The sequence below is a fragment of the Natrix helvetica genome (assembly GCF_964273705.1).
Source record: "Natrix helvetica genome assembly, chromosome: 1".
NCBI classification, from domain to species: Eukaryota; Metazoa; Chordata; class Lepidosauria; order Squamata; family Natricidae; genus Natrix; species Natrix helvetica.
In genome coordinates this window covers 339,642,832-339,653,906 of record NC_138548.1, presented here as the reverse complement: position 1 = coordinate 339,653,906, position 11,075 = coordinate 339,642,832, and the positions used below count along the sequence as shown (strand labels likewise).

The window sequence follows — 11,075 nt, the reverse complement described above, 5'->3', positions numbered from 1 at the left end:
AGATTTTCACAGATCTGGTTTTTCTTTTATTATTTCCAGCATCTTCCCAGATATTGGTGTTACACTGTTTGGTCCGTAATTTCTTGGGCCTGTTCTCCTTCCCACTTTTTTTTGAAGATGGGAACCACATTGGCTCTTTTCCAATCCTCTGGCAGTTCCCCAGTGCTCCAGATTTTTTAAAGATATGGTACAATAGTTCTGAGATAACATCTGCCAGCTCTTTCAGAACTCTGAGATGTAATCCATAAGGTCCTGGTAATTTATACCGGTATCTCTTGGATAGGTTTTTCTCCATTATTTCTTATGCTGCCGTTGGTTCTTTGGAGAATAGATTGACCTCTTCTTATCCGTGGCAGCGCCTCAGTATTGAAAGGCTTCTGTTATGTCATTCCTAATCCTTCTCTTCCTTAGATTAGACCTATCCTGTTCCTGCACCTGCTCTCAAATCCTGAAATATGCCCCCTCCAAATCCTTCCAAATATCTTCATGTGTTAATACATTTTAAAGCAGCTAAAGAGTTTAATACACGAGTATAATACATGACTAGAACATAACCACACTCTTAAACCAAGTGCACACAGAGAAGCCAGACTCCATTTCCCTCAAAATTTGGAGAAGGCAGAACCCACCTTAACCTGTGGAACATGGTCATCCAAGGACAAACCCAGAGCATCGTTGGTGAGATTTAGATTGATGCATAACAAGATGGAAATGTTCGAGAGAAGGAAATTGCAAAAAATATTTTTTTCTTTTTCACTTTTTTTTAAAAAAACTGTTCAATAAAATATTTTTTTTAAAAAATAAATAGCTTGTATTTATTCCTTATGTTTAACAGTAACTTAATGCTCTCTATCTTGTATTTGTTCTCATTGTATGTATACCTATTTCCCCCCGTTTCACCATAACCTGTTCTTTCAATAAAGCATTCAGATCTACACAAACGGTCTGCTTTATTGGAGGATAGGTGGGTTTAGCTGCCTGTCGAGCTGCACACAGACTAAGGTGCAGTGGGGACAGAACATAACCCCCCCCCCCATTCCCTCTTCCTCTCCAGAGATCTCTTAAGGCAGAAGTTGGACTCAGAGGAAACTGCTTCCTGCAAACTTTCTCCTATCCCAAGTCAGCTGAGCCCAGTGAGCAGCGTCCAGCCAGCCATGTCGAGTCACTCATGCTCACCTAGTCCCGATGATCTGACTGCGACCACCCAGCCATGCCTACCCAGCCATGCCCACCTGGCACTGAGTCATCATAATCTTACATGCAACTGGAGAGCAACCATAATGCTGATGAGGCCCTCAATAAATTGAGCTTGATAAACCTGCTTTAGAGAGATACAAAGCCAAAAGCTCTGTATATTTTCTGATGTCTCTATAACAGCAATAGCTGCTGTTACTTACTTAAAAACAATAGATACTAAAACACAATGTCACATTGGATTTGTTATGGGCAAAACTCTGTACGCTGTGCAGTCTGAAACCTATCCCAAGAAATTCACTGTATGCTAAACTAAAGACTTATCCCTAGAGAGAGCTCCCTGAGGAAACCTGACCTGTTTCTCAAGCAAAATGGTCTTTTGGGAGTAGGTGGCTGCCTTAAGGAAGAAAAAGAGAAAAACCCTCCTGGCAATCATCACATTGCTTCTTTGTTTGTGCTGCACTTTCACCATCAAGTCAAACATCAAGGATGACTATGTATAGAAGAAGCTATAAGAACCTCTGGTTTGTGGATAGTTGGAGCTAAAAGAGGTGCGAGTAGGTAGTCTTTGGGTGTATTACTTGTCATAAGCTGCATGGTAGATTACAAAGAAAAAATGTGGTTGATCTTCCAGCCGACAGACTCAGCACAAATCCTCCTTTCATTAATATTGGTCTTGATTTCTTGGGCTCCTGGTGTATGACCACACATCACACTAGAGAGTGTGAAGCAAACAGTGAGAGGTGGGCAGCCTTGTTCATCTGTATGACCATTAGAGCTGTCCACATTGAAGTTATTGAGTATGGACACTTCTAGCTTCATAAAGGCCCTCAGGTGTTTTATTGCTATCTGAGGCCCTTTAAAAACATTAGTTCAGACAGAGGCACCAACGTTTTTGGGGCAGCCAAAGAACTGCATGTTTCTTTGAATATAGACACCAAAAGCATAGAGCAGAGGTGTCAAAATCAAGGCCCGGGCATGCTTAGAACTGGCCCATGGATCCACCCTGCATATAACAAAAGACCGACCTGCGTTGCCTTTGCCAGCAAAAAAGGAGCTCAGGAGGGCCACATGTTCAGGAGGAACACGGCCCTTGCAAGCTCCATTTTCGTGGGCAGAGAGTTGCAGGAGGCTGTCGCAGTCAAAAAGGGAGCATGTAAGGGCCATGTGCGACTGTCCTGAGCTCCATTTTCATTGGCAGAGGGTTTCAGGAGGCTGTCACAGCCAAAAACGGAGCTCAGGAGCCCATTTTCATTGGCAGAGGGCTCAAGCCACATCAGCGATTGACACAAGTGACATCCATCCTGGCCCCCTGAGGTAAAAGACAAACCTGATACGGCCCTCAATGAAATAGAGTTTGACATCCCTGGTGTAGAGAGATATCTAAGTGCCCAAAGCTGCACATGGAGTTTAAACCCAGTTCACTCTTCATGGCCAAACAAGATCCGGTCATTTTGGCAGTCAGTGTAGCGGCAAGTTTGTTTTTGGTTTTCTGGTGCTGTACGTGACGCATTGCAAGTTTCCTTATTCGCGGGGGCTGGGGTGGGGGTATCCTGCACGTGACACAACTGGCTCAAGAGCCACCAATCTGACACTCCTATATATTGTATATACAGATACATTTCTAAAAAGTCAAAATCATAACTATAATGACAAGCGTCCATTGTTTCTTTTTTCATTACTAAATTCATCTTTCTCTGGCTGTCAGATGGGTGAAACGCAGAAAAAACCCTTTCCAGAGTTCAGTCTGTAAATTGTAAATCCATACATAGAATCCATGAAATCAACAATTAGCATACATTCCCATCCAAATTAATCATTGTTTGGGGATTCTCCAGTACATGAAACGTGTTATGCGAAATAAGACTATGGGGTGTGCTGAGTTCCTTTCCACACTCCATGCATTTATATGGCTTCTCCCCTGTGTGGATCCGTTGATGAGTAATAAGGTTACTCTTTTGACTAAAGCCCTTTCCACACTCTGTGCATTTATATGGCTTTTCCCCCGTGTGAATCCTTTGATGAATTGTAAGATCCTTGCTTGTTCTGAAATCCTTTCCACACTCCACGCATTTATATGGCTTCTCCCCTGTGTGGATCCTTTGATGAGATGTAAGATCTTTGCTTGTTCTGAAGCCCTTTCCACACTCCATGCACTTATATGGCTTCTCCCCTGTGTGGATCTTTTGATGGGATGTAAGTTCCTTGTTTGTTCTGAAGCTCTTTCCACACTCCATGCATTTATAAGGCTTCTCCTCTGTGTGGATCCTTTGATGTCGTGTAAGTTCACTGCTTGTTCTGAAGTCCTTTCCACACTCCATGCATTTATATGGCTTCTCCCCAGTGTGGATCCTTTGATGGCATGTAAGGTCACTGCTTGTTCGGAAGACCTTTCCACACTCCATGCATTTATATGGCTTCTTCCCTGTGTGGATTCTTTGATGGCATGTAAGTGCACTGCTTGTTCTGCAGCCCTTTCCACACTCCATGCATTTATACGGCTTCTCGCCTGTGTGGATCCTTTGATGGCATGCAAGTTCACTGCTTGTCTTGAAGCCCTTTCCACACTCCATGCATTTATAAGGCTTCTCGCCTGTGTGGATCCTTTGATGGCATGCAAGTTCACTGCTTGTCTTGAAGCCCTTTCCACACTCCATGCATTTATAAGGCTTCTCGCCTGTGTGGATCCTTTGATGGCATGTAAGAGTGCTTGTTCTGAAGCTCTTTCCACACTCCATGCATTTATATGGTTTCTCATCTGTGTGGATCCTTTGATGGGATGTCAGATTACTGCGCCTTCTAAAGCCCTTTCCACACTTCATGCATTTATATGGCTTCTCCCCTGTGTGGATCCTTTGATGGGATGTAAGTTCATTGCTTGTTCTAAAGCCCTTTTCACACTCCATGCATTTATATGGCTTCTCCCCTGTGTGGATCCTTTGATGGGATGTAAGTGCACTGCTTGTTCTGAAGCTCTTTCCACACTCCATACATTTATATGGCTTCTCCATTGTGGATGTCCTTTTATTAACAGTCTTGTTTCCATCTTCATTGCATTTATTTGTCTTCTCTCCCATGTGAAAACTTTTCTGTGACTCAAGAGACACATTTTCTTGAGAAAGTGTGAACATCCAACTGAATTTTTTTCCTTTGTCTTTGCCTATATTAGCTCCGCCTTTGGCTTGTGATGGACAGGGTCCATTCACATCTAATGTGTCTTTGAAGAGTCTTACACCTTTCTCAATATATTTGTTGTTCAGGTTTTCTTGTTGATCAATAAAGTCCTGCATCTGAGCAACAATCGAAGGAGATGATCTTTCCTTATTCCAGTTATTTGACAGGTTTCTCTCCTGCCTTTGGAATTCTGTTTGAATGGCAGGTTTCTCTATTACATCTCCTTTTCTGAACACTTTGATTGGTTCTGCAGAGTCTTTATTCTCATTCTCATCTTCAAAGGGAAAGAGAAATGAAAGTGGGAGAAAGGTTAGCGAAATTATTATATCTCTGTTGATAGGGCATAAAACCTTGGAAAAGACATTTAAGTCAAAAAACCTGAATGGCAAGTCTTGATAGGACTGATATGGAAGCATCTGGGCAAAAATAGTTGAAATCTGTGTGAAGAAGTTTGGCATTACCTCAAACCAAGGAATTACTTTGTCATAAAATGTTTAAATAGAAATATAAATTAGATAGGATATATCTAAGCAAAATGCCATAGACCTATTTCCTTCCTAGGAGCAGTAGAAAAACAGAATTTTCCCTACTCCCTCTGAAGATATCAATTTATAAATATTTTCATAAGAATTAGTTAATGGCATCTAACTACAAAATGTCTCCCTGAATTCTCTGAGGGAGAATGGGAAACCCTTACCAAGAGAGGCCACATTCTTATAATTCTCCAGCATGACTTCCCAATGCAGAGCTTTTTGGTGGGGATCCAGCTGAGACCACTCCTCCTCGGAGAAATAAACAGCCACCTCCTCAAAGGGCAGAAGAACCTCCTGAAAGGGGAAAAATATAGAACAGATCAAGGAAGAACTGCAGGATCTTTCCTATTATTGAGAATTTTATATAGCAAACATAGACATTAAGATAACTGGCTATGCTCAGTAAGGATCTGTGGTTTAGATGACAAAATTGACAGAACAAAAAGTATTTGACTAAAGAAAGATTTTAGGCAGGTTTTATCAACCTGAATGATTCTATAGGACTTTCAGTGCCATTCAGGTTAAATAAGTCTTGTTTTCTTCTGGACCAACTGGTCTACCAAACAGGCAGCCAGCCCTCATCAAAATACTCTTCATTCTGGATCTATTAAGCCATCCATCCACAATCAAATGGTCCTCAGTGAATTGAGAGAATCAACTGGCAGGTGGGCCTCGGAAAACTCACCAATCAGTGACACTAACCCTTCCTTGGGTAGTGTCCCTGATTGGTGGGTTTTCCAAGGCCCACCTGCCAATTGATTCTCTGAGGTAACTGAAGGCCTTTAAACTCTTCCTACCTTTAAAGAAGGAAAGTATTTTATGAAATGGCTTCTGCTGTCTTAAGAAGGAGCAATCCTGTTCATCCTCAACACCTTCATGAAAGTGCTGGGAGAGCTCAACCAGGGGTCTGTGTGGTGTTCCATTAATACCCAGAGACTCTGCTCCTCCTCAGATTGCAAGGAAGCTGCTAGTAGTCTGAGCCATTGGCTGGACAGTAAATAAGAAAATGGAGAATGTTTTCCATTGAAGACAATTCTTAGCCTGTGCAAAGCTGGATTGTTTGGCCTCCAAATCCAGGCACAAGTCAGAAGATTAAATTTTGCTTTTTAAGCTAATAGAGCCTTGGTTAGTTGTTCTTTCAGAACACTTTTTACTTGGAGATGTTTCTTTATTTTGGCTGTCCTGGGATTTGAATAATCTTAACTATTAACCATGTATTTTTTTATTAATTATTGTAAATGAAACATTTCAAAAATGGAAATTTCCTAGTTTGAATATTTAAATATTTTTGAGGCTCCTAGCACAAATTCAACTCAAATAATTACAAAAAAGGGACACCATTTAGGGTAGGGTAGGGTGGGATAAAATAGGATACAATAATTTAGTTAGAAGGGACCTTGGAAGTCTTCTACTCCAACCTCCTGCTTAGGCAGAAAATTCTATACCATTTCAGACAAATGGCTATCCAAGTTTCCACCCATTGCTTCTTGTCCTGCCCTCAGGTGCTTTGGGAAACAGCTTGACTCCCTCTTCTTTGTGGCAGCCCCTGAGATATTGGAACACTGCTGTCATGTCTCCCCTAGTCCTTCTTTTCAGTAAACTAGACATACTCAATTCCAGCAACCGGTCTTAATATGCTTTAGCTCCAGTCCCCTAATCAGCTTTATTGGTCTTCCCATCTAGGGTGGACAAGTACTGACTTACCTTTTTTAACTTGTGTTCCTACTCTGTTTTTTGTAGTGCTTGATAAGTTTAACTGGTTTTTTCCTTTATGTAAAGGCAGATGAAAAACACGAGCTAAGTAGTTCTGCTTTCTCCCTGTCCCTTGTCATCTTCTTGCCACTTTGTCCCACCAATGAATCAATTGTTTCCTTGACCTTTTTTTTAGTTTTTAACATGTTGAAAGAAGCTTTTTTGTCATAAGCCATAGTTCATTAGCTTTCCTCACTTCATCTTTGCAGGCTTGGGCTATTTGCTGATATTCTGTCTTAGTTATGTGCCCTTTACCTTTTTTTTAACTTGTCCTTTTTGTCTTTCAATTTATCGAAGTTCTTTATGCAAACATGCTGATTTCTTTTGAGAGCTTTTATTTTTCTTCTTTATTGGTGTTGTGCTAGACTGGGCTTTTATAATCTCACTTTTCAAAATTTCCCAAGCTTCTTGAGTTGTTTTCCCCTTGAAGATTCTCATCCATGGAATCATTCCCAAACTATCTCTAGGTTTATTGAAATTAGCTCCTTTAAAGTCCAAGACTCTGTTCTGTTGCTTGTGCTTTCATAATGTGGAATTCCAGTATTGCATTATCACTCCCCCACAAGATTCCTGTATCTTCAACACCTTCTATCATTTCATCACTATTAGTGAGAATTAAAACCAATCTGGTTGACTCCCTTCTCTACTTTTTTGGAAACAAAGTTGTCTGATAGGTTTATCAGGAACCTGTTTGCCTTCCACTTGGTGCAGAGTTTGTCTCCCAGGATGTCAGAGTAGTTAAAATCCACCATTACTATTGTGATGTGCTTCCTACATACCTTAGTTAACTGACTAGCAAAAAGTTCATCTATTTACTCTGGTTGGGTGGCCTATAGCAATGTTATCCCCCCCCCCCCATTGACCCAAATGCATTAAAGGCAATTTTCAGCATTGTTGTGCTCTATTTCAGCAGAGAAGTATTTTTATATATAGTGCAACTCTACTACCTCTTTCATTTGGTCTATTTTTTTTAAAATAATTTAAATCCCTCTAGCTGTATGTTTCATTTGTGGGTTTCATCTCACCAAGTTTCCGTAATGGCAACAATATCATATTTGCCCTCATTTACTTAAATTTCTAATTCACACTGTTTATCCCTCAATCTCTGTGCATTGGTGTACATATTTGCATCCATTTTGACTGACCCTATGTTTACTGTCTACATAACCTGTGTTGTGTCTGACATCCCCTACTTTCTTACCACCTGTTTGATTGCAGATTGTATGGCACTCATGATTAAATGCCTGATTTTGCTTGACAGAAAGGTTGATATTCTTACCCCCACAAAAATATATGTTATATGCACTATATTAATCTATTAATTTTAGATTGCTGGGGACAGAAATGTTCTGTATCAATTAATTCTCTGTCCCCATTGTTTACTTTAAATGTTTATCCAGAGAATCTGTGAATTTAATGCCAAGCAATCCATTTGTACGATGGACGCAAACCATCTCTTTTGTACAGTTTTTCATAGGACAAGCTGCAGACATCATGGCTAGTATAAAGAATTCTGTAAAACATTATTTATTGAAAGGTTAGGGGAATAATTAGCAAAAAGAGTTTTGTTTCTAAAGTACTAGCCTTAAAAAAAATCCTAAAAAGAATCTCCAACCAAAAGAAAAGGGGAAAATGGCAGGAGACAGTACAGATACTCCTCAACTTATAACAGTTTTTAGGGATTTACAACGACAGTGACAAAAATGACTTATGCCCATTTTTCACACCTACGACTGTTCCAGCATCCCCATGGCCACATGATCAAACTGACTCACATTTATGACAGTTGCAGGGTCCCTGGATCAGGTGATCACCTTTTGTGAACCTCTGACAAGCAAAGTCCTTAGGGAAGCCACTTAACCATATTTCCAACTTCAGTGGTTCACTTAACACCTGTGGCAAGAAAGGTCGTAAAATGGGGCAAAGTTCACTTAACAAATGTGTCTCTTAACAACAAAAATTGTATGCTCAATTGTGGTCCTAAGTCAAGGACTACCTATAATATGTAAAACAGCTGATTTCCTGAGGGAAAAAATAGAAATCTAGTAAATCAAAGTTCTTCTCATACCTGAGTTGGAGATTCAATCACGGTTTCCGCTCCCCCTAAACAAAGAGTCGCCTTCCTTCTATTCTTTCCTGTGAGAGAGACAGAATTTCAACAGGCATAATTAATAAAATGGGAGGAAGCATGCTATAGAGAGGACCCAGAAAGAGGATGAGAAAGTTAGGATTGATCAAAGGAGTGGAAAGACCTTATATTACCTCCTGAGTTGTCCTGAATTGGATCTTCCTGCGGGATCCCCCTCAAAGACAGTTCTTGAGGGAGATTTGACAAATGCCTCTTTTTCTCAGGATCTCTGATCTCCATTGCGAAGGACTTGAAATAGGATCCAGGAAAAAAAGAATTAATGGACATTACACATCATGAAGTGGTGTGTATCTCTACTTAAACACTTGATAAACTGCCAAAGATTTTTCAAATCACAAAGGAATTTCAAATACACGTTTGAAATGTAAATGTAAAAAAGGAACTTTTTACCATCTCTGCTGGACTTGTGACAAAGCAAAGAAATACTGGGGTAAGATTTATATTTTACTGCAGAAGATTCTCAAAGTGGGCATGAAAATCAAACCAGAGACTTTTCTTTTAGGTTTAATAGACAAAGAGATGGAAAAACAATCTCGAACATTGCTGTTATATATGTTGAGAGCAGCAAGGATGCTCTTTGCAAAGAGGACGGATATTTTAATAGCCACAATGGAAAAGTCGCTGGGAAAACTGATGGAAGAGATGGAAAAATTAACTGCTTTACTTAAAGAAAAGACCAAGCCAACTTGCTTCCACTTTGGAACCACTGCTGCATTTTGTTCTTTAGATCGAAAAAAATGAAACTTTGATCGGGTTTTGCTGATTACATAAGTTTGTTGTTATACAGAATTAGCTAGTACATATTAAGTATGTAAATGTAAAACATTGAACCTGGAATGTTACCATTTTATTCGACTGTGCTAAAAAGATTCAGATTTTCAATGATTTTCCTTTTTCCCCTTTACCATACTCTTCTTTCCCTGCCCTTCTCCCCTTTCCTACTATTTTCATTTTTTTGAATTTCATATCTTAATAAACTTAATAAAACTACCAAAAACTGATACAAAATTTTTGAACATTATATTCAGGCCCAAGAAAAAGTCCTCTCACCTGCAACTCAACCTGCTCCTTCTTCTCCTCCGCCTGGCTCAGGAGGAAGCCTTCCACCAGGGCCACCGCCTGGGAGCTGGTCTCTGCTCCACACTCCCGCACCCAGCTCTCCATCTGCAGGGGCAGAAGGGCCAGGAACTGCTCCAGAACAACCAGGTCCAGCATCTGCGCTTTTGTGTGCTTTTCTGGTCTCAACCATTGACTACAAAAGTAGTGGAGTTGACTACAAAGTCCTCGGGGACCCTCATCCTCCTGATATTGGACGCTCCTGAATTTCAAAGCCTGAACTTGTGAAATGATGGCTCCTTCTTCCAGCATCTTCTCAGTTCTTGCCCAGATCTCCCCACAGATTCCAGACTGGGCACCGGGAGGTTCTTTTCCAGTTCCCCCACTTGCTAAAGGAAGGCCAGCCATTCTCTCTCTGTCCTGTAACACAATTCCAAATGGGTGCAATGAAACCAGTCTATCTCCAAATGCTTTTTCATTCCTAGCAATGTTCATTTAGCCATGGGAATACCAGAAAAAGCCATTAAGCCCTCTTTGCCAAAGGGATCATTTTTTCTCTACATGAAGATCAACAAATGGACTCCATTTTGCAATTTTCTTATAGAAGAAAAATATAAATCTAAGGTAGTAGATTGGACCATTTATCGACACTCATCCCCATAGAAGGAAGCATTTTTCTGTTCTGTAAAGTGGTGACTTCCAGCAAGAAGATTCAGTGCATATGACATTTTGGATAATTTAAATTTCTTTTTACTCAAAGGGAAAGACTTGCATTTTAAAAATATAGCTCCCTATTTACCTTTATGCAGGGTTCACACAACATTCAAAAACCCAGAGCCAGTTCACAAAGCATGAAAATTCAGTTCACAAAAAATGAGGTGCCAATCCTTTGACCCTGCTCCATTTCTCTTTCTTCCTTTACACAAGGGGGCAGGGTCACACTATGTGTCCTAAGCACAAACAGGTCAATCAAATCCAGGGGTTCAGTTCCTATGAAATATAAAGGATTAAATGCACACAGCTTAACACGATGACGTGGATCACTACCTTCCTCAAACAAACTGAGTTGCAAGAGGCTCCAAGCCGAGTTTCGCGTCATCCAGCACAGAGTGAGAATGTAGGCATCACCTTTTGCATCTCTTCCTTTCAAAGTTGTTTTTGCTTCCTGCTTGAGTTTTGCCATACGAGCTCCCCCTCTCCCCTATCCAGGAGCTATT

General features: G+C 40.5%; 1 protein-coding gene and 1 long non-coding RNA gene across 2 annotated transcripts; one reads left to right on the top strand and one right to left on the bottom strand.

The window, feature by feature from the left end:
* On the bottom strand, positions 1-10,524 carry LOC309383415 (uncharacterized protein). The gene is made up of 5 exons (XM_081935942.1): positions 9,853-10,524; positions 8,916-9,030; positions 8,722-8,789; positions 5,060-5,195; positions 1-4,642 (listed from the first exon to the last, which is right to left on the bottom strand). Exons 1-5 carry the CDS (start codon positions 10,351-10,353, stop codon positions 2,985-2,987), a joined length of 2,478 nt encoding a protein of 825 aa, XP_081792068.1. The 5' UTR covers positions 10,354-10,524; the 3' UTR covers positions 1-2,984.
* Positions 5,719-9,967, top strand: LOC309383429. Its single transcript, XR_014173837.1, has 3 exons — positions 5,719-5,978; positions 9,006-9,085; positions 9,831-9,967. It is a non-coding gene; the product is annotated as an uncharacterized lncRNA (long non-coding RNA).
* Positions 10,525-11,075: the final 551 nt, after the last annotated feature.